We start from the raw sequence: 24,483 nt of genomic DNA on the forward strand, positions 1-24,483 counted from the left end.
AAGTTGTCTTATTAGCACAATAAAAGGTGGCCATTGATTAAAATGGAATCTTATGAATCTGTTATTGATGTTGAAATGCAGGCTTTTATGTTGAAGTTTTTTTATAGAAATGTTTTTTTGTTTTTTTTTTTTGTGTGAAATAAGGTGTCAAGAATGTGTATTTTAATTGACCTGCCTGATAAAGTTAAGGTAAATACACACATTATATGAGAGTGATGTCATTGTTTGTGCTGCTGGCAGAACAAATGTCAAATTGTGGTTTGTAATGAGTCTGTGAACTCGTAGATCAAATAGCCAAAAGGGTGATAGAACATGAATCAATAGATTCTCCACTGGGTGAACTGAGGCTCAATGTAAGATCAGAGACATGTTGGTAGATGTGTGGCAGAAGGGTTTGGATTCAGAGACCAAGGGCGGCATTTATAATCCCTCTAAAGGAAGGTTGGAGGACCAAGATTCCAAGGTCAGACTGGGAAAGAAGAGGTGTCTCCCTCCAAAGGAAGGTTGGAGGACCAAGATTCCAAGGTCAGACTGGGAAAGAAGAGGTGACTCCAATACCAAATCGTCCCTTAAGCCCTGCACCCCATGTACTTGTGTAGATCTGAGAGATTTGATAACACTGTAGAGGGAGAGACCATTAAGAGACCATTGTTAATTGAATTCATCATTCCATTTTGGTTGGCCTTCATGTGAATGGTTTGTGTCTGGACTCTCTGGTTTTCTTGTATTGTTCTAAATACAGTTCCTACGGTGCATTCAGCAAGTATTCAATACCCTTTGACTATTCCACATTGTGTATTACAGCCTGAATTCAAAATGGATTAAAGAAAAATATTTCTCTCACCCATCTACACACTAACCCATAATGACAAAATTGAAACCATGTTTTTAGAAATGTTTGCAAATTTAGTGAAAATGACATTTCAGATAAGCCTTCATTTAGTTTTCCATGTTGAATGTCTCAGTAGTATAGGACCAACACCGTGTAGCCTACTGAAAGGAGACAAACGTTCACTCTGCTATCATTACTCAGATAGACCTCCATTTAGTTTTCCATGTTGAATGTCTCACTAGTATAGGACCAACACCGTGTGTAGCCTTATAAAGTAGACAAACGTCGATTTAATATAAAACAACGGTTGGTGATGTATACAGCTACATTTCAGATACTTTATTTTGTACATTTTCAGCTAAAAAAAATTCACAGCTGACATTGCTAAGCTAGTTGTCATAGTAACGGCAGGGTGTGGAGCGGTGGTGGAGGCTGCTTGGTAGTGTTGCTCGTGCTTCCTATCACTCAGAAGTTATGTAACAAGCTACGGTGACAACAACGCCCCGCCATGGACGTTTCCAATGCTTTGAATGACCAAAATCATAGTGTAAGAACACTTTTAAAGCCTCAAGGGATAAGATGATCTAACGTTCAAAACAACTTATTTTTTTTGGCTAGCCACTACAGTCAAATAGCTAGCCACTACAGTCAAATAGCTAGCCACAACAGTCCACTAGCTAGCCACAACAGTCCACTAGCTAGCCATTACAGTCAAATAGCTAGCCACAAGTCCACTAGCTAGCCACAACAGTCAACTAGCTAGCCACAACAGTCCACTAGCTAGCCACTACAGTCAAATAGCTAGCCACAACAGTCCACTAGCTAGCTGCAGCAGTCAGCTAGCTAGCCACAACAGTCCACTAGCTAGCCACTACAGTCAAATAGCTAGCCACAACAGTCCACTAGCTAGCCGCAGCAGTCAGCTAGCCAGCCACAACAGTCCACTAGCTAGCCACAACAGTCAAATAGCTAGCCACAACAGTCCACCAGCTAGCCGCAGCAGTCCGCTAGCTAGCCGCAGCAGTCCGCTAGCTAGCCACAACAATCCACTAGCTAGCCGCAGCAGTCCGCCAGCCAGCCGCAACAGTCCGCTAGCTAGCCGCAGCAGTCAGCTAGCTAGGCCGCAACAATCCCCTAGCTAGCCGCAGCAGTCAGCTAGCTAGCTATGTAGCTGTTTAGCTTTCTAGCACATTCACTCATTTGTTTGTAAACAATCAAACAAGCTAGTTAGCTACCACATGTTCTTGTCAAACTGTCAATAGAGTAGACAAGTAACAGTCTAAAAACACTTGAGGGCAAATACATCTGATCTGTACGGTTCAGACACAAATCGCATTGCCAGGAATCAGATTTGTATCTGACTTCCAACCACCTATGAAGGTGGTTTGAAATGTGGCTTGAATTATCAGATTCCATGTGCTTTTTTTGGCTGTTCAGACTGCAGGAAAAATAACAGATTCTAGTCGGATATGCAAAAAAAATAGGATTTCAGTCAGTTCAAACTGCCAATGTGAACAAAGCTTTAGACCAGCAGCAGCCAAACATAGTAGGGAAGTGAAGACACAGAGACTGCAACAGAAGAGTAGATGATGGAGACACCAGACAAGACACAGAGACAGCAACAGAAGAGTAGATGATGGAGACACCAGACAAGACACAGAGACAGCAACGGAGGAGTAGATGATGGAGACACCAGACAAGACACAGAGACAGCAACAGAAGAGTAGATGATGGAGACACCAGACAAGACACAGAGACAGCAACAGAAGAGTAGATGATGGAGACACCAGACAAGACACAGAGACTGCAACGGAAGAGTAGATGATGGAGACACCAGACAAGACACAGAGACGGCAACGGAAGAGTAGATGATGGAGACACCAGACAAGACACAGAGACAGCAACAGAAGAGTAGATGATGGAGACACCAGACAAGACACAGAGACAGCAACGGAAGAGTAGATGATGGAGACACCAGACAAGACACAGAGACAGCAACAGAAGAGTAGATGATGGAGACACCAGACAAGACACAGAGACAGCAACGGAAGAGTAGATGATGGAGACACCAGACAAGACACAGAGACAGCAACGGAGGAGTAGATGATGGAGACACCAGACAAGACACAGAGACAGCAACGGAGGAGTAGATGATGGAGAGAGGTAACAGACAGCAACAGAGAAGACAGAGAAAGTGACAGAAGAGGGCAGATGGAGAGACACCAGACAAGACACAGACAGCAACTGAGAAGAGAGAGAACGTGACAGAAGAGGGCAGATGGAGAGACACCAGACAAGACACAGATAGCAACTGAGAAGACAGAGAACGTAACAGAAGAGGTCAGATGGAGAGACACCAGACAAGACACAGACAGCAACTGAGAAGACAGAGAACGTGACAGAAGAGGGCAGATGGAGAGACACCAGACAAGACACAGACAGCAACTGAGAAGACAGAGAACGTGACAGAAGAGGGCAGATGGAGAGACACCAGACAAGACACAGACAGCAACTGAGAAGACAGAGAACGTGACAGAAGAGGGCAGATGGAGAGACACCAGACAAGACACAGACAGCAACTGAGAAGACAGAGAACGTGACAGAAGAGGGCAGATGGAGAGACACCAGACAAGACACAGACAGCAACTGAGAAGACAGAGAACGTGACAGAAGAGGGCAGATGGAGAGACACCGGACAAGACACAGACAGCAACAGAGAAGACAGAGAATGTGACAGAAGAGGGCAGATGGAGAGACACCGGACAAGACACAGACAGCAACAGAGAAGACAGAGAACGTGACAGAAGAGGGCAGATGGAGAGGGCAACAGATAAGAGAACAGAGAAATTGTCATAAGAGGGTAGATGGAGAGAGAATATAGGTGGGTTGAGTACAGTAACAGTATTACTTCAAGCTGCTCTATAGATTCTAATTACACTGAACAAAAATATGAATGAAACATGTAAAGTGTTGGTCCCGTGTTTCATGAGCTGAAGTAAAATATCCCAGACGTTTACCGCAATCAGATTGGCTCATTAGACAAGCCAGAGTCTATGTTTGATGTCTTTTGGCCACATGCTGTAGAGTAAAAGGAGATAGTTTTCCAGAGTAGAGAGACCCATAGTAGCTCCTGTAATTGGTCGTTTCTGCTGTGGCAGGTGGGAAGGTGCAAAATTACCTGAAAATATCTAATCTCTCAAAGTTAATCTCAAAGTGTACCAAATTCATGCATTTAGCTGTTGAAATTCCTTATTTTTCTTGTCGGGGTAGAATGCCTCCGGACTCCCCTACTGGCTTTGGGCAAAGACCCCAATGTCTTCAAATCCTATATATTTATTAAATTAACCTTTATATAACTAGGCAGGTCAGTTAAGAACAAATTATTATTTACAATGACGGCCTACACCAGCCAAACCTGGGCCAATTGTACACCACCCTATGGGACTCCTAATCATGGTCAGTTGTAATACAGCCTGGATTCCAACCAAGGTGTCTGTAGTGACACCTCTAGCACTGAGATGCAGTGCCTGAGACCGCTGCGCCACTCAGGTGCTGCAGGGTAGCCTAGTGGTTAGAGCATTGGACTAGTAACCGAAAGGTTGCAAGTTCAAATCCCCCGAGCTGACAAGGTACAAAATCTGTCGTTCTGCCCCTGAACAGGCAGTTAACCCACTGTTCTGAGGCCGTCATTGAAAATAAGAATTTGTTCTTAACCGACTTGCCTAGTAAAATAAAGGTAAAATAAATAAAACTCTCTTCAACATCTGTCCACTTGGTGATACAGCATTATTAAATGCGTTTATATGGGCTTTTTTATTTCACCTTTATATAACTAGGCAAGTCATTTAAGAACTAATTCTAATTTACAATGATGGCCTACTGGGGAACAGTGGGTTAACTGCCTTGTTCAGGGGCAGAACAATCTAGCAACCTTTTCGGTTACCGCCCAACGCTGTAACCACTAGGCTACCTGCTGGTTACTGGCCCAACGCTCTAACCACTAGGCTACCTGCTGGTTACCGGCCCAACGCTGTAACCACTAGGCTACCTGCTGGTTACTGGCCCAACGCTGTAACCACTAGGCTACCTGCTGGTTACTGGCCCAACGCTGTAACCACTAGGCTACCTGCTGGTTACTGGCCCAACGCTGTAACCACTAGGCTACCTGCTGGTTACTGGCCCAACGCTGTAACCACTAGGCTACCTGCTGGTTACTGGCCCAACGCTGTAACCACTAGGCTACCTGCTGGTTACTGGCCCAACGCTCTAACCACTAGGCTACCTGCTGGTTACTGGCCCAACACTCTAACCACTAGGCTACCTGCTGGTTACTGGCCCAATGCTCTAACCACTAGGCTACCTGCTGGTTACTGGCCCAACGCTCTAACCACTAGGCTACCTGCTGGTTACTGGCCCAACGCTGTAACCACTAGGCTACCTGCTGGTTACTGGCCCAACGCTCTAACCACTGGGCTACCTGCTGGTTACTGGCCCAACGCTGTAACCACTAGGCTACCTGCTGGTTACTGGGCCCAACGCTGTAACCACTAGGCTACCTGCTGGTTACTGGCCCAACGCTGTAACCACTAGGCTACCTGCTGGTTACTGGCCCAACGCTGTAACCACTAGGCTACCTGCTGGTTACTGGCCCAACGCTGTAACCACTAGGCTACCTGCTGGTTACTGGCCCAACGCTGTAACCACTAGGCTACCTGCTGGTTACCGGCTCAACGCTGTAACCACTAGGCTACCTGCTGGTTACTGGCCCAACGTTCTAACCACTAGGCTACCTGCTGGTTACTGGCCCAACGTTCTAACCACTAGGCTACCTGCTGGTTACTGGCCCAACGCTGTAACCACTAGGCTACCTGCTGGTTACTGGCCCAACGCTGTAACCACTAGGCTACCTGCGGTATGTGTTAATTGTAGGTGTGCCCATGGGGCTGGGTGTCAGAAATGTCCGGTGAGAGAGAGCCAGATTGAGGTTTCCAGGGTTAGATTAGTGCAGAAGTTGTCATATGCTGAGGCAAGTGAAGGAAGTAGAGGAAGATGGGTCAAGGGGAGGGATCCCGAGGAGTGGTGTTAGTAGTAGATCTGTACCAGTACAGAGAGAGGGATCCTGAGAGGAGGGGTGTTAGTAGTAGATCTGTACCAGTACAGAGAGAGGGATCCTGAGAGGAGTGGTGTGAGTAAGTGGTGTGAGTAGTAGATCTGTACCAGTACAGAGAGGGATCCTGAGAGGAGTGGTGTTAGTAGTAGATCTGTACCAGAACAGAGGGAGGGATCCTGAGAGGAGTGGTGTAAGTAGTAGATCTGTACCAGTACAGAGGGAGGGATACTGAGAGGAGTGGTGTAAGTAGTAGATCTGTACCAGTACAGAGGGAGGGACTGAGAGGAGTGGTGTTAGTAGTAGATCTGTACCAGAACAGAGGGAGGGACTGAGAGGAGTGGTGTTAGTAGTAGATCTGTACCAGTACAGAGGGAGGGACTGAGAGGAGGGGTGTTAGTAGTAGATCTGTACCAGTACAGAGGGAGGGACTGAGAGGAGTGGTGTTAGTAGTAGATCTGTACCAGAACAGAGGGAGGGACTGAGAGGAGTGGTGTTAGTAGTAGATCTGTACCAGTACAGAGGAGGGACTGAGAGGAGTGGTGTTAGTAGTAGATCTGTACCAGAACAGAGGGAGGGACTGAGAGGAGTGGTGTTAGTAGTAGATCTGTACCAGAACAGAGGGAGGGATCCTGAGAGGAGTGGTGTAAGTAGTAGATCTGTACCAGTACAGAGGAGGGATACTGAGAGGAGTGGTGTAAGTAGTAGATCTGTACCAGAACAGAGGAGGGATCCTGAGAGGAGTGGTGTAAGTAGTAGATCTGTACCAGTACAGAGGGAGGGATACTGAGAGGAGTGGTGTAAGTAGTAGATCTGTACCAGTACAGAGGGAGGGACTGAGAGGAGTGGTGTTAGTAGTAGATCTGTACCAGTACAGAGGGAGGGACTGAGAGGAGTGGTGTGAGTAGTAGATCTGTACCAGTACAGAGGGAGGGACTGAGAGGAGTGGTGTTAGTAGTAGATCTGTACCAGAACAGAGGGAGGGATCCTGAGAGGAGTGGTGTTAGTAGTAGATCTGTACCAGTACAGAGGAGGACAACAAGTGATCCATGTTTCAGTAAGATTTGATTTTTATAATTTATAGCAATGGTTATTAACTGTACTGCAGGGATGGAAAGATAAGTCGCAGAAAATTGAAGTTGTGGTGGCAGCTGCAGGAAGTATTTGGTTGAATGACGTTTGACATCATAAGTGTTACAGGTGTGTTGAGTGGTGGTGTCCTCAGGCTGTTGGCCTGGCGCACGACAACATAGATTTAGGCACTAGGGTGGTGGGTTTTAATTAGTGTAGGGTTAGATGGTAGGGCAGTTGTTCATTTATTAACTTTAAAAAAAAGCAAACTATAAGGGTGTTATACTCCAGTCTAGTAGGTGGCGGTATTGCAACATGTCGGATGCCACCCGTCCGTTAAACCACATCGAAGAAGAAGAAGATCCCGTCATACAGATGTGTTTATACCATATAGAATAATACATTGAACGATTCTGATCGCTCCCACAGGATCTCATAACCATTTACAGCCAAACAATTACAGAAAAGTAACTGTTCAGGTATTTACATTTTTAAATGTGACCTTGTAGTTGGGTTTGTAAACTAACGCATTCCATGAATCTGCAGTGGTTTCCGCGGCCTGTCTTTGTTATTGTTTTTCCCAGCAAGTTAGCCATTAGTCAGCTAGATAGTCAGCTAGTTACAACCTCCAATCTGTTACTATCGCTAATGTTAGTTAGTTAACTACAGTTCAGGATAACGGTTTAAGTGTGACTTGCTTTTTGGTAGCCAGCTAACGTCTCCTTGTGAGCAAAATGACTTAGCGAGGAATTAGCTAGCTAGCTAAATTAGCTGGACCAACCGTTGCTAATGGCGACCGATTTACGCAAAAAAAAAAAAAAAAATCCCTGTTGGACGTTATGTGTTGTTAGCTCGTTTAGCAAACGTTACATGTTTGTGTTGTCTTTTCTGTAGCAATCACACGAAAGATCCATCTGTGAAACCACCCTGAACTTGTTGAGGTCTCCTCTTTTAGATCCACCTCCAGCCCGACCATGTCAGAGGTCCGGGATCTGGCTGTGGTGATCCGGTAGAGAAGCTCACAGCCTGGTCCAGAGAGGTGTCAGTGAAGCTGGAGGACTGCGGTCAAACACTGGAACTCAATGTGATTGTGAAAGAAGGAGGAGAGAGAAATCAAGGAGGAAGAAAACAGTGACTCCGGTGAGTTCTGGCTGTCTTTCCCACCAGCGCAGACTTTGCTGATATCTATTTTATCGAGGAGACATGTATTTACTATGATTGAGAAAATGGTGGCCTCACCTACTTAAGATGGATGCACTAACTGCAAGTCGCTCTGGTTAAGGGCGTTTGCTGAAGGACTAAAATGGAAAATGTCCAGACTTCCATCCTCTTTGACTTGAGTTCAGGCTGTGTTTCGTAGGGAGGGAGGACAGATAGCTTTATCCCCAAACATTATAATATTTTATATATTTATTTTGTGTTATCACTGTGTGATTCAAAGCAACAAGCCCCTTGTAAAAGCCTTTCTTTCAATGCCTCTGTTAATGTACCAGGCCTCTGGCTGACATCACAACATATTAAAGAGCAACTTAATGCAAAATCCACTTTCAATATTGACTAAAGAAAGTGTAAGTAGGATAATTTTGGTCATAAACTTTATTCCAAAACAGTTGTGAGATTTGTGTAACTGAGGTCATCATGACACATGAGGGTTGTGTTTGGATTCCAATCGTGCCCCACCAACACAACAGTGGTAGACCTGATGACTGACAACGATGAGACAGCCTGTAGGGAGGAGGTCAGAGACCTGACCATATGGTGCAAGGACAACAACCTCTCCCTCAATGTGATCAAGACAAAGGAGATGATTGTGGACTACAGGAAAAAGGCGGACCGAGCCACGCCCCCATTCTCATCGACGGGGCTGTAGTGGAGCAGGCTGAGAGCTTCAAGTTCCTTTGGCGTCCACATCACCAACAAACTAACATGGTCCAAGCACACCAAGACAGTCGTGAAGAGGGCACGACAAAACCTATTCCCCTACAGGAGACACAAAGATTTGGCATGGGTCATCAGATTTTTACAGCTATACCATCGAGAGCATCCTGACGGGTTGCATCACTGCCTGGTATGGCAACTGCTCGGCCGCAAGGCACTACAGAGGGTAGTGCGTACGGCCCAGTACATCACCAGGGCCAAGTCTCCTGCCATCCAGGACCTCTATACCAGGCGGTGTCAGAGGAAGGCCCGAATAATTGTCAAAGACTCCAGTTTCCCTAGTCATAGACTGTTCTCTCTGCTACCACACAGGAAGTAGTACCAGAGCGCCAAATCTAGGTCAAGAGACTCCTAAATAGCTTCTACCCCCAAGCCATAAGACTCCCGAACAGCTAATCAAATGGCTACGCAGACTATTTGCATAGTCTGGGTAGCCATTCCCTTCTCCTAGCTGCCAACCTCCTTGCTCCGAAGCACCTCTCACTCACATGGCTCTCTCAGATATCTCAATTCTTATTAGCCAATTCCCGTCACGTGATCGGGTCCATCAGTCGTCGCAGCCCCGAGGTAGGCTACCAGTGAAGAGCGACACATCGGGCTAGGCTACCAGTGAAGAGCGACACATCGGGCTAGGCTACCAGTGAAGAGCGACACATCGGGCTAGGCTACCAGTGAAGAGCGACACATCGGGCTAGGCTACCAGTGAAGAGCGACACATCGGGCTAGGCTACCAGTGAAGAGCGACACATCGGGCTAGGCTACCAGTGAAGAGCGACACATCGGGCTAGGCTACCAGTGAAGAGCGACACATCGGGCTAGGCTACCAGTGAAGAGCGACACATCGGGCTAGGCTACCAGTGAAGAGCGACACATCGGGGTAGGCTACCAGTGAAGAGCGACACATCGGGGTAGGCTGCTATCGAAGACCGACACATCGGGGTAGGCTGCTATCGAAGAGCGACACATCGGGCTAGGCTGCTATCGAAGACCGACACATCGGGCTAGGCTACCAGTGAAGAGCGACACATCAGGGTAGGCTGTTAGCGAAGAGCGACACATCAGGGTAGGCTGCTAGCGAAGAGCGACACATCGGGCTAGGCTGCTAGCGAAGAGCGACACATCGGGCTAGGCTGCTAGCGAAGAGCGACACATCGGGCTAGGCTGCTAGCGAAGAGCGACACATCGGGCTAGGCTGCTAGCGAAGAGCGACACATCGGGCTAGGCTGCTAGCGAAGAGCGACACATCGGGCTAGGCTGCTAGCGAAGAGCGACACATCGGGCTAGGCTGCTAGCGAAGAGCACCACATCGGGCTAGGCTGTTAGGGAAGAGCGACACATCGGGCTAGGCTGCTAGCGAAGAGCGACACATCGGGCTAGGCTGCAACGGTCTTATCGGATTCCAAGACGGATATTGAAGATGTTAGAAGACATTTCCATTGTTTTTGGGGTCGACAAGATGAGCAACGAACAGGCTTCTGCTTTTACTACGTCAATGTACTATCCTCCCCATAGTTCAAAGGTTGACCTCTTCTATTGGTCAGCTTGTTGTTCTGTGCGAGAAGTAAATATTCCAAACCAGACTCTGGGACAGTTGTGGGGTGATAGATCCCAAATGAATCCAACCACTGTACGTCAAAACACCCTTTAATAGCAATAAGGCTGATCAGAATGTTTATTTTTCTCTTCACGTTATAAGCTCAGCAATGTCCACATGGCAGTAAATCACATCAAATTGTATTGGTCACATACACATGGTTAGCAGATGTTAATAATGCCAGTGTAGCGAAATGCTTGTGCTTCTAGTTCCGACCGTGCAGTAATATCTAACAAGTAATATAACAATTCCACAACAACTACCTTATACTTACAAGTGTAAAGGAATTATTAACTATATTTACATATAAATATATGGATGAGCGATGGCCGAACGGCATAGGCAAGATGCAGTAGAAGTAGAGTACAGTATATACATATGAGATGAGTAATGTAGGGTATGTAAACATTTATATAAAGTGACTTTGTTTAAGTGACTAGTGATACATTTATTACATCCAAATGTTAATTATAAAAGTGGCTAGAGATTGAGTCTGTATGTTGGCAGAAGCCACTCAATGTTAGTGATGGCTGTTTAACAGTCTGATGGCCTTGAGATAGAAGCTGTTTTTCAGTCTCTCGGTCCCAGCTTTGATGCACCTGTATTGACCTCGCCTTCTGGATGATAGCGGGGTGAACAGGCAGTGTCCGTGTGGTTGTTTTGTCCTTGAGGATCTTTTTGGCCTTCCTGTGACATCTGGTGGTGTAGGTGACCTGAAGGGTAGGTAGTTTGCCCCCAGTGATGTGTTGTGCAGACTTCACTACCCTCTGGAGAGCCTTTCGGTTATGGGCGGAGCAGTTGCCATACCAGGCGGTGATACAGCCGTACCAGGCGGTGATACAGCCGTACCAGGCGGTGATACAGCCCGACTGGATGCTGGCGATTGTGCATCTGTAAACGTTTGAGTGTTTTTGGTGACAAGACGAATTTCTTCAACCTCCTGGGGTTGAAGAGGTGCTGTTGAGCCTTCTTCACCACGCGGTCTCTGTGGGTGGACCATTTCAATTTGTCTGTGATGGGTACGCCAAGGAACTTAAAACTCTCCACCTTCTCCACTGCTGTCCCGCCGATGTTGATAGGGGAGTGTTCCCTCTGCTGTTTCCTGAAGTCCACGATCATCTCCTTTGTTTTGTTGACATTGAGTGAGAGGTTATGGCTGGGGATGCCGTCTGGACCTTTTAACACGTTTAAATGTTTTACTTACGTTGGCTGCGGTGAAGGAGAGCCCGCAGGTTTTGGTAGTGGGCCGTGTCAGTGGCACTGTATTGTCCTCAAAGCGAGCAAAGAAGTTGTTTAGTTTGTCTGGGAGCAAGACATTGGTGTCCGCGACGGGGCTGGTTTTCTTTTTGTAGTCCGTGATTGACTGTAGACCCTAGACTGTAGTCCGTGATTGACTGTAGATACATTTTGTGTCTGAGCCGTTGAATTGCAACTCTACTTTTTCTCTATACTGACGCTTAGCTTGTTTGATTGCCTTGTGGAGGGAATAGCTACACTGTTTGTATTCAGTCATCTTTCCGGTCGCTTTGCCACGATTAAAAGCAGTGGTTCGCGCTTTCAGTTTTGCACGAATGCTGCCATCAATCCACGGTTTCTGGTTGGGGAAGGATTTAATCGTCACCGTGGGTACCACATCACCGAAGCACTTGCTAATAAACTTGCTCACCGAATAAGCGTATACGTCAATGTTATTGTCCGATGCTATCCGGAACACATCCCAGTCCACGTGATCGAAGCAATCTTGAAGCGTGGAATCAGATTTGGTCGGACCAGCATTGAACAGACCTGAGCACGGGCGTTTCCTGTTTTAGTTTCTGTATATAAGCTGGGAGCAACAAAATGGAGTCGTGGTCAGATTTGCCGACAGAGGGCTTTGAATGCGTCACAGAAATTAGAGTAGCAATGATCCAGAGTGTTGCCAGCCCGGGTCGCGCATTCAATATGCCACTAAAATTGAGAGCCTTGTTTTCAGATTAGCCTTTTTAAAATCCCCAGCTACAATAAATGCAGCCTCAGGATATGTGGTTTCCAGTTTACATAGTCCAATTAAGTTCTTTCAGGGCCATCAAGGTGTCTGCTTGAGGGGGGTATACACGGCTGTGATTAGCATCGAAGAGAATTCTCTTGGTAGATAATACGGTTGGCATTTGATCGTAAGGAATTCTAGGTCAGGTGAACAAAAGGACTTGATTTATTGTATGTTGTTATGATCATACCACGACTCGTTAATCATACACCCCCGCCCTTCTTCTTACCAGAGAGATGTTTGTTTCTGTCGGTGCGATGCATGAAGAAACCGGGTGGGCTATAAGCTCAGCAATGTCCACGCGGCAGTAGGCTATAAGCTCAAATGTTCCAAATTGTATTTAGCGTTTTATGGTTAAATAGTTGAAAAATGTTGACTGCCTCCGCTCAGATTGCAAGGTGGGTGATGTTGCCGTGCGCAACAGTCATTGGCCTTTCTCTCCTGTCTGAATGAACAGCCTCTCCTATCTGAATGAACAGCCTCTCCTATCTGAATGAACAGCCTCTCCTATCTGAATGAACAGCCTCTCCTATCTGAATGAACAGCCTCTCCTGTCTGAATGAACAGCCTCTCCTGTCTGAATGAACATCCTCGCCTGTCTGAATGAACAGCCTCTCCTGTCTGAATGAACAGCCTCTCCTGTCTGAATGAACAGCCTCTCCTGTCTGAATGAACAGCCTCTCCTGTCTGAATGAACAGCCTCTCCTGTCTGAATGAACAGCCTCTCCTGTCTGAATGAACAGCCTCTCCTGTCTGAATGAACAGCCTCTCCTGTCTGAATGAACAGCCTCTCCTGTCTGAATGAACAGCCTCTCCTGTCTGAATGAACAGCCTCTCCTGTCTGAATGAACAGCCTCTCCTGTCTGAATGAGCAGCCTCTCCTGTCTGAATGAGCAGTCTCTCCTGTCTGAATGAGCAGTCTCTCCTGTCTGAATGAGCAGTCTCTCCTGTCTGAATGAACAGTCTCTCCTGTCTGAATGAACAGCCTCTCCTGTCTGAATGAACAGCCTCTCCTGTCTGAATGAACAGCCTCTCCTGTCTGAATGAGCAGTCTCTCCTGTCTGAATGAGCAGTCTCTCCTGTCTGAATGAGCAGTCTCTCCTGTCTGAATGAGCAGTCTCTCCTGTCTGAATGAGCAGTCTCTCCTGTCTGAATGAACAGTCTCTCCTGTCTGAATGAGCAGTCTCTCCTGTCTGAATGAACAGCCTCTCCTGTCTGAATGAAGCAGTCTCTCCTGTCTGAATGAGCAGTCTCTCCTGTCTGAATGAGCAGTCTCTCCTGTCTGAATGAGCAGTCTCTCCTGTCTGAATGAGCAGTCTCTCCTGTCTGAATGAACAGTCTCTCCTGTCTGAATGAACAGCCTCTCCTGTCTGAATGAACAGCCTCTCCTGTCTGAATGAACAGCCTCTCCTGTCTGAATGAACAGTCTCTCCTGTCTGAATGAGCAGTCTCTCCTGTCTGAATGAGCAGTCTCTCCTGTCTGAATGAGCAGTCTCTCCTGTCTGAATGAGCAGTCTCTCCTGTCTGAATGAGCAGTCTCTCCTGTCTGAATGAGCAGTCTCTCCTGTCTGAATGAGCAGTCTCTCCTGTCTGAATGAGCAGTCTCTCCTGTCTGAATGAACAGTCTCTCCTGTCTGAATGAACAGTCTCTCCTGTCTGAATGAGCAGTCTCTCCTGTCTGAATGAGCAGTCTCTCCTGTCTGAATGAACAGCCTCTCCTGTCTGAATGAGCAGTCTCTCCTGTCTGAATGAGCAGTCTCTCCTGTCTGAATGAGCAGTCTCTCCTGTCTGAATGAACAGTCTCTCCTGTCTGAATGAAGAGTCTCTCCTGTCTGAATGAAGAGTCTCTCCTGTCTGAATGAAGAGTCTCTCCTGTCTGAATGAAGAGTCTCTCCTGTCTGAATGAAGAGTCTCTCCTGTCTGAATGAAGAGTCTCTCCTGTCTGAATGAAGAGTCTCTCCTGTCTGAATGAAGAGTCTCTCCTGTCTGAATGAAGAGTCTCTGGTATGACAGAATCAAGCCTTTAGACATTAATATTAATTATCCTTCATTATATTTGTCAAATATGACAGACTATGGTATTGACTACAGCCTATCACCTACACTTGACGTGTAGGATAATTATTTCTGTACATTGACATACACTTATGTTTTTCTTAACAGAAGAGCTCGTGTGTTTTTTTTCTTCCTCAAATTAATTTAATTGTCTATTTTGGTTAAGTGCCTTGGTGCCCTAGCAGATTGCCTTGGTGCTCTAGCAGATGGCCTTGGTGCCCTAGCAGATGGCCTTGGTGCCCTAGCAGATGGCAGATTGCCTTGGTGCTCTAGCAGATTGCCTTGGTGCTCTAGCAGATGGCCTTGGTGCTCTAGCAGATGGCCTTGGTGCTCTAGCAGATGGCCTTGGTGCTCTAGCAGATTGCCTTGGTGCTCTAGCAGATGGCCTTGGTGCTCTGGCAGATGGCCTTGTGTGCCCTTGGTGCTCTAGCAGAGAGTAGATGGCCTTGGTGCTCTAGCAGATTGCCTTGGTGCTCTAGAATATGGCCTTGGTGCTCTAGAATATGGCCTTGGTGCTCTAGAAGATGGCCTTGGTGCTCTAGCAGATTGCCTTGGTGCTCTAGCAGATGGCCTTGGTGCTCTAGCAGATTGCCTTGGTGCCCTGGCAGATTGCCTTGGTGCTCTAGCAGATGGCCTTGGTGCTCTAGCAGATGGCCATGGTGCCCTAGCAGATGGCCTTGGTGCTCTAGCAGATGGCCATGGTGCCCTAGCAGATGGCCTTGGTGCCCTAGCAGATGGCCATGGTGCCCTGGCAGATGGCCATGGTGCCATAGCAGATGGCCATGGTGCCCTAGCAGATGGCCTTGGTGCTCTGGCAGATGGCCTTGGTGCCCTGGCAGATTGCATTGGTGCCCTAGCAGATGGCCTTGGTGCCCTTGCAGATTGCCTTGGTGCTCTAGCAGATTGCCTTGGTGCTCTAGCAGATGGCCTTGGTGCTCTAGCAGATGGCCTTGGTGCTCTAGCAGATGGCCTTGGTGCTCTAGCAGATGGCCTTGGTGCCCTAGCAGATGGCCTTGGTGCCCTGGCAGATGGCCTTGGTGCCCTGGCAGATGGCCATGGTGCCATAGCAGATGGCCATGGTGCCCTAGCAGATGGCCATGGTGCCCTAGCAGATGGCCTTGGTGCTCTAGCAGATGGCCTTGGTGCTCTAGCAGATGGCCTTGGTGCCCTGGCAGATTGGGCACCTCTTGGAAGACCAAATGGCCCTGCCCCTAACATCAGGAAACTCCCGGCCTGGTGATCACTCCAGTCTGCCATTGTTTTGGGCAAATGGGGAATTAAGACGATGCGCACTTGTCAATATTCCAAAATTACTATTCGCGAACATCTTAGTGTCTCGCCTCGACCTGTTTTATAACATGATTTGCTATGAAACACTGCCAGACTTACAACTTTCTCGCTCTCCGTTACCAGAGTGTGTAAGAAACAAAACGGTACCGAAGCACATGTGTCGCCAGTGACTTGATAAGCTGATTGAGCTAATGTGGCCTGCCTGATCAATGTACCTGCTTCATTGACAAACACAGAGATGGAACTTGGCTAGCTGGCTAGTGATTTTAGGAACTAATAAATGTTGTTGGTGAAGGGTATGGAACCCTGGTCTCTGGTGGGGAGTCTTAAATGTGATTGGTGTAGGGGAGTTTTATCACTACACCAGGGCTCTACGCTAATTACAGATTTCTTGATTGATCTGAGATTATTTCGGACTATTTTTAGGATATTGGTAGGATATGTTGTTGCATTTTTAAGCCTAAAAGCCTTTGTTCCTCTTTCTGTTTCTTACCCAATATGTGTTTATATTCTCACAGGAAAGAGCTCCAACCCAGACTCAGACAGCAAGTCCAGGCCCACAGCATCAGGAAATCATAAACAATGCAGACAGAAGCCCCAACCCTGCTGTAGCGACAGTTTTATTTGTCCAACTCACCTCAAATCACTCAAACAGACTCCCAAAATAAAGAAGACATACCTCTGCTCCCAATGTGGGAAGAGTTTCAGTCGGACAGGAGACCTAAAGAGTCACGAGAGATCACACAGTAAAAAAAAGCCTTACCACTGCGTTCAATGTGGGGAGGGATTCACTCAGCTTGGAAGTCTAAAAAGTCATCAGAGAATACATACAGGGGAGAAGCCTTACCACTGCTCCCAGTGTGGGAAGAGCTTTAATCGTTCAGGAAACCTTACAGAACATCAAAGAATACATACAGGGGAGAAGCCTCACCACTGCACCCAATGTGGAAAGAGTTTCAGTCGGGCAGGAATTCTAAAGAATCACAAGAGAACTCACACAGGAGAGAAACCTTTCCACTGCTCTGCTTGTGGGAAGAGTTTTACAAGAGAAGTAAGCCTAAAGAATCATCAAAGAGTACACACTGGAGAGAAACCTTTCCACTGCGCCACATGTGGGAGAGGTTTCAGTGAGAAAGTAAATCTTAATAGACACGAGCGAGTACATAGTGAAGAGAAGCCTTACCACTGCACCACATGTGGGAAGAGCTTTAATCACTCAGGAAGCCTTAAGGAACACCAGAGAATACACACAGGGGAGAAACCTTACCACTGCACTGAGTGTGGAAAGAAATTCCGTTTTGCGGGAGATCTAAAGAATCACCAGAGATCACACAGTAGGGAGAAGCCTTACCACTGCTCTCTTTGTGGGAAGAGTTTCAATCAACCCGGAAACCTAAAGAGTCATCAGCGAATACACATAGAAGAGAAGCCTACCAGTACTCTCAATGTGATTGTCAAAGAGGAGGAGGGTGAGAGGAAAATCAATGATAAGGTAAAAGAGAAGTTGAGGAAAGTAATGGTGTAGTTGACTCAGGTACATCAAGACTACCTGGTCGTGGGAGTTACCCCTGTCCTCAATGTGGGAAGAATTTTAGTTCCTCAAGTAATCTAAAGAATCATCAAAGAGTACACACTGGAGAGAAACCTTTCCACTGCTCAGTATGTGGGAAGCGTTTCCGTGAGAAAGCACACCTTAAGAGACATGAGAGGGTACATAATGGAGAGAAGCCTTACAACTGCTTCGAATGTGGGAAGAATTTCCGTGTGGAAGAGACCCTACAGAAACACCAGAGAATCCACACAGGAGAGAAGCCTCACCACTGCTCTCTTTGTGAGAAGAGCTTTAATCATTCAGGAAGCCTTAAAGAACATCAAAGAATACATAGCGGAGAAAAGCCTTACCACTGCTCTCTTTGTGGGAAGAGCTTCCATCATTCAGGAACCTTTAAGAAACATCAGCAAAGACACATTGGAGTGAAACCTACCTGTAATCACAATGTGATTGTCAAAGAGAAGGATGATGACTGTACTCTCAATGTGATAGTCAAAGAGAAGGATGATGACTGTACTCTCAATGTGATAGTCAAAGAGGAGGATGATGACTGTACTCTCAATGTGATTGTCAAAAAGGAAGATGGTGACTGTACTCTCAATGTGATTGTCAAAGAGGAGGATGATGACTGTACTCCCAATGTGATTGTCAAAGAGGAGGAGGATGACCCAGATACATCAAGACTACCTGATTGTGGTCGTTACCCCTGTCCTCAATGTGGAAAGAATTTTAGTTCCTCGAGTAATCTAAAGAATCATCAAAGAGTACACACTGGAGAGAAACCTTTCCACTGCTCTGCATGTGGGAAGAGTTTCAGTGAGAAAGCAAACCTTAAGAGACATGAGAGAGTACATGAGAAGGAAAAGAGAGAAGTTGAGGAAGAGGAGAAAACTGGTATTGTAGTTGACCCAGGGACATCAAGACTACCTGGCCGTGGGAGTTACCCCTGTCCTCAATGTGGGAAGAGTTTCAGTTCCTTAGGTAATCTAAATAATCACCAAAAAGTACACACGGGAGAGAAGCCTTACCACTGCACCCAATGTGGGAAGAGCTTCAGTGAGAAAGCAAACCTAAAGAGACATGAGATAGTACATAGTGGAGAGAAGCCTTACCACTGCACCCACTGTGGGAAGAATTTCCGTGCGGCAGATACCCTACAGAAACACCAGAGAATCCACACAGGAGAGAAGCCTAACCACTGCTATTTTTGTGGGAAGAGCTTTGATAATTTAAGCAGCCTTAAGGAACATAAAAAAATACATAATGGAGAGAAGCCTTACCACTGCACTCAATGTGGGAAGAGCTTCAATTACTCAGGAAATTTTAAGAAACATCAAAGAATACATATTGGAGAGAATCCTACCTTTATTCTCAATGTGATTGTCAAAGAGGAGGAGGAAGATGGAAAAGAGAGAGAAGTTGAGGTCGAGGAGAGAGAAGTGAAGGAAGAGGATAGCAGTGTGTACAGTCTGAACAGGATACCACCTCCTAATGTACTGCAGTGTGTATCATCTGAACAAGATACCTCCTCCTAATGTACTGCAGTGTGTATCATCTGAACAGGATACCACCTCCTAATGTACTGCAGTGTGTATCATCTGAACAAGATACCTCCTCCTAATGTACTGCAGTGTGTATCATCTGAACAGGATACCACCTCCTAATGTACTGCAGTGTGTATCATCTGAACAAGATACCCCCTCCTAATGTGCTGCAGTGTGTATCATCTGAACAGGATACCACCTCCTAATGTACTGCAGTGTGTATCATCTGAACAAGATACTCCCTCCTAATGTGCTGCAGTGTGTATCATCTGAACAGGATACCACCTCCTAATGTACTGCAGTGTGTACAGTCTGAACAGAATACCACCTCCTAATGTACTGCAGTGTGTACAGTCTGAACAGGATACCACCTCCTAATGTACTGCAGTGTGTATCATCTGAACAGGATACCACCTCCTAATGTACTGCAGTGTGTATCATCTGAACAAGATACCTCCTCCTAATGTTCTGCAGTGTGTACAGTCTGAACAGGATACCACCTCCTAATGTACTGCAGTGTGTAGTCTGAACAAGATACCACCTCCTAATGTACTGCAGTGTGTATACTCTGAACAGGATACCACCTCCTAATGTTCTGCAGTGTGTACAGTCTGAACAGGATACCACCTCCTAATGTACTGCAGTGTGTACAGTCTGAACAAGATACCACCTCCTAATGTACTGCAGTGTGTATCATCTGAACAGGATACCACCTCCTAATGTACTGCAGTGTGTACAGTCTGAACAGGATACCACCTCCTAATGTACTGCAGTCTGAACAGGTACAAAGACAAGGTTGGTGATTTACTGCTACCTGCAGTTATGGAATGTTATCTCAGGACTATAAATTCATTGGTTAACTCCTTCTGCTGACCTGGATGGAATTATAGCGTCCTTCCTTAACCCACAGGAAGTCCCACCATTTTGACTACTTCAAAATGGTGAAAGTCCTCAATGGTGCTGCTCGTTAGACAATACAGTGGAAAAGCCTCACCACTGCTCTCCATTATATAAAATCTCTTATTCACTAAAGCATGTGATAAATATATCTGTATAGAAACTGCGTTCCAGGACACAGATTCATGCTCCGAGTTCATTTGACTGCGGGTTGTCGACAATGCAGCTTTTAAAAAGCCAATTTCCGACCGTGTGAAAACATATGCAGCATTTACCACGAATAAGAAATACACGCGATAGTGGGAACCTTGCCTTTTAAAAGTCACATTGAATCCCAGCTTCTGTTGAGTCGTGGTAAAAACATTACATCTTTCTTCCATTTAGCAAAGTCTTTATCCAAAGTGATTTGTTCTGGATGTAAAGCACAGACGACACAAACAACAATATCTAAACGCATTAAAGGACCAATCCAAAGTTGAACCAATAACACAGCGAGGCACCCTTGTTTTGGTATGAAGCTTAGGGACCTGGAGAAGCGTAACCACTTTCACATTCATAGACAGAGTTATGGGCTGACCATTCATGATCTCAAAATGATCTGCTATGGGCTGACCATTCATGATCTCAAAATGATCTGCTATGGACTGACCATTCATGATCTCAAAATGATCTGCTATGGGCTGACCATTCATGATCTCAAAATGATCTGCTATGGACTGACCATTCATGATCTCAAAATGATCTGCTATGGGCTGACCATTCATGATCTCAAAATTATAATTTTAGCTATTGACTGACCATTCATAATCTGCTATGGGCTGACCATTCACGGTCTCAAAATGATCTGCTATGGGCTGACCATTCATGATCTCAAAATGATCTGCTATGGGCTGACCATTCATGATCTCAAAATGATCTGCTATGGACTGACCATTCATGATCTCTAAATGATCTGCTATGGACTGACCATTCATGATCTGCTATGGACTGACCATTCATGATCTCAAAATGATGATTTTAACCATGTTTTTAGGCTATACGGGGTTTGTTTACATTTACAATGTTTCCAAACATTGGAGGAAAACAAGCTTATATTTTGTGGTTCTGATGGAGTGTGACAGTTGAAATAATCTTATGAGGGAATATAAATGAATAGTTTAAGAATCAATAGGGATATACAGTATCATTCATTTATATAAGTCTAAAAATGTATGTTACAACTGCAGATCCCCCTTTAAACACTACAGTATCATACCATATTTACATATACCATTACAACTGCAGATCCCCCCTTTAAACACTACAGTATCATAACATATTTACATATACCATTACAACTGCAGATCCCCCCTTTAAACACTACAGTATCATACCATATGTACATATACCATTACAACTGCAGATCATCCCACTGGGCACAGACGTCAGTTCAACGTCTACTTTGAATTCATATTTGGTTGTGAATTCAATGTGAATTCAACAAAACATTTCACCATGTCATTGGATTTAGGTCCCCAATTCTTCATTTTATTAAATTCTCAAAACATTTAAATACTTACAAACAATTTTTAAATCTTTTTTCAAAATCAGTTTTTCCACGTTGATTCAACGTCATCGCTTTTGACGTTTTTGGTTGAAATGACGTGGAAACGACGTTGATTCAACCAGTTTTTTTTTTTGCCCAGTAGGATTATGACAGAATTCAACCATTGTTTTTTAACCTCAGGAGAAGGGCTGGTCTGGATTGACATCAGAAGTAAACTATATGAGTGTATTGTTGTGTCATCATCTGGATGTAACCTGTGTGTAAAAAAAATATTGCCAAGTATCCTCAATTGAATTATAAATACAAACAGAACAAACTGTCTGTGTAGATCCCCCCTTAAACACTACAGTATCATACCATATGTACATATGTACCATTACAACTGCAGATCCCCTTTAAACACTACAGTATCATACATATTTACCTCAATGCCTCTTCATTGACATTGTATTATGTTGGTACCATGGCATGGCAGACCACAACAATGCCTTTTTGTACACTTTCAGGAAGGTCAGGAAAATGGCAAGAAGGAGAGGTTAGGAGAAGTGTAATATTATCATAAGGCAGGGTTCCCCAAGAAGGAGAGGTTAGGAGAAGTGTAATATTATCATAAGGCAGGGTTCCCCAACCCCAAGAAGGAGATGTTAGGAGAAGTGTAATATTATCATAAGGCAGGGTTCCCCAACCCCAAGAAGGAGAGGTTAGGAGAAGTGTAATATTATCATAAGGCAGGGTTCCCCAAGAAGGAGAGGTTAGGAGAAGTGTAATATTATCATAAGGCAGGGTTCCCCAACCCCAAGAAGGAGATGTTAGGAGAAATGTAATATTACCATAAGGCAGGGTTCCCCAACCCCAAGGAGGAGAGGTTAGGAGAAGTGTAATATTATCATAAGGTAGGGTTCCCCAAGAAGGAGAGGTTAGGAGAAGTGTAATATTATCATAAGGCAGGGTTCCCCAACCCCAAGGAGGAGAGGTTAGGAGAAGTGTAATATTATCATAAGGCAGGGTTCCCCAAGAAGGAGATGTTAGGAGAAGTGTAATATTATCATAAGGCAGGGTTCCCCAAGAAGGAGATGTTAGGAGAAGTGTAATATTATCATAAGGCAGGGTTACCCAAGAAGGAGATGTTAGGAGAAGTGTAATATTATCATAAGGCAGGGTTCCCCAACCCCAAGGAGGAGAGGTTAGGAGAAGTGTAATATTATCATAAGACAGGGTTCCCCAACCCCAAGGAGGAGAGGTTAGGAGAAGTGTAATATTATCATAAGGCAGGGTTCCCCAAGAAGGAGAGGTTAGGAGAAGTGTAATATTATCATAAGGCAGGGTTCCCCAAGAAGGAGAGGTTAGGAGAAGTGTAATATTATCATAAGGCAGGGTTCCCCAACCCCAAGAAGGAGATGTTAGGAGAAATGTAATATTACCATAAGGCAGGGTTCCCCAACCCCAAGGAGGAGAGGTTAGGAGAAGTGTAATATTATCATAAGGTAGGGTTCCCCAAGAAGGAGAGGTTAGGAGAAGTGTAATATTATCATAAGGCAGGGTTCCCCAACCCCAAGGAGGAGAGGTTAGGAGAAGTGTAATAGTACCATAAGGCAAGGTTCCCCAAGGAGGAGAGGTTAGGAGAAGTGTAATATTATCATAAGGCAGGGTGCTCCAACCCCAAGAAGGAGAGGTTAGGAGAAGTGTAATATTATCATAAGGCAGGGTTCCCCAACCCCAAGGAGGAGAGGTTAGGAGAAGTGTAATATTATCATAAGGCAGGGTTCCCCAAGAAGGAGAGGTTAGGAGAAGTGTAATATTATCATAAGGCAGGGTTCCCCAACCCCAAGAAGGAGAGGTTAGGAGAAGTGTAATATTATCATAAGGCAGGGTTCCCCAAGAAGGAGAGGTTAGGAGAAGTGTAATATTATCATAAGGCAGGGTTCCCCAAGAAGGAGAGGTTAGGAGAAGTGTAATATTATCATAAGGCAGGGTTCCCCAACCCCAAGAAGGAGAGGTTAGGAGAAGTGTAATATTATCATAAGGCAGGGTTCCCCAACCCCAAGAAGGAGAGGTTAGGAGAAGTGTAATATTATCATAAGGCAGGGTTCCCCAACTGGCATCCCACGGGTGGTTTTATTTGGCCCCTAAGTAAAATGTTTATCAGCTCCAAACTATTTTAATTTCAAATAAAATCTGTTCCCAAGTATTTCCACGCATAATAGAGAGAAACGTGATCGTATACAAATGTAAGCAAAGCTTGAAGTTGTTTTGTCAAACATCTGTTTGGGCTTCTTGCGGTCAATTTGCAATTATGTTTAGGCCCACAGCTGAATCTAGTTCATGATCCCTGTCATAAGGAGACGGATACTTGAAATACGGAAGGAGGAATGGAGGGGAAAAGAAAGGCAGAGGAGGTCAAAGAGAAAGAGAAGGAGGAAGAGGGGGGAAGAGGGGGAGCTTGAAGCGGTTTAAAAATGGTGGGGGGAAAAGGGAGATGGTTTGTTTGAAGTAGAATGACAGAAAGTGTAAGCAGAGTGAGCTGTATGCCGGATCAAACTCTGGAGGAGAAATGGAGGTGAATGAGGGTGAATTATATGAGGTGGTGAAGTTCTCAGAGCCTGAAGCTTGCAATGATGAGCCTGTTACTCTAGGAGTGATATAATGATGAGTCTGTTACTGTAGGAGTGATATAATGATGAGTCTGTTACTGTAGGAGTGACATAATGATGAGTCTGTTACTGTAGGAGTGATATAATGATGAGTCTGTTACTGTAGGAGTGATATAATGATGAGTCTGTTACTGTAGGAGTGATATAATGATGATGACAAAGATCTCCGCCACGGTACAACCCAAGGGGGGGCAACCCAGACAGGCCGAACACAACAGTGAATCAACCCACCCAGGTGACGCACCCCCCCCCAGGGACGGCACGAGAGAGCCCCAGCAAGCCAGTGACTCAGCCCCCGTAACAGGGTTAGAGGCAGAGAATCCCAGTGGAAAGAGGGGAACCGGCCAGGCAGAGACAGCAAGGGCGGTTCGTTGCTCCAG

At 45.6% G+C, this 24,483-nt stretch overlaps 2 protein-coding genes across 2 annotated transcripts; both read left to right on the forward strand.

Annotated features, from left to right (window-relative positions):
- Nucleotides 1–367: 367 nt before the first annotated feature.
- LOC118376722 (zinc finger protein 239-like) lies at nt 368–17,405 on the forward strand (the record flags this gene model as incomplete). Its single annotated transcript, XM_052505872.1, has 4 exons — nt 368–463; nt 7,966–8,019; nt 8,111–8,150; nt 16,432–17,405. Coding segments are annotated over exons 1-4 (1,164 nt in total), but the record flags the coding sequence as incomplete, so codon positions are not given.
- An 11-nt stretch (nt 17,406–17,416) lies between these two features.
- LOC127922249 (zinc finger protein 271-like) lies at nt 17,417–21,457 on the forward strand (the record flags this gene model as incomplete). The annotated part of the gene is made up of 1 exon (XM_052505873.1): nt 17,417–21,457. A coding segment is annotated over one exon (1,584 nt), but the record flags the coding sequence as incomplete, so codon positions are not given.
- Nucleotides 21,458–24,483: the final 3,026 nt, after the last annotated feature.

This window comes from Oncorhynchus keta, unplaced genomic scaffold (assembly GCF_023373465.1).
Source record: "Oncorhynchus keta strain PuntledgeMale-10-30-2019 unplaced genomic scaffold, Oket_V2 Un_contig_25002_pilon_pilon, whole genome shotgun sequence".
Classification (NCBI taxonomy): Eukaryota; Metazoa; Chordata; class Actinopteri; order Salmoniformes; family Salmonidae; genus Oncorhynchus; species Oncorhynchus keta.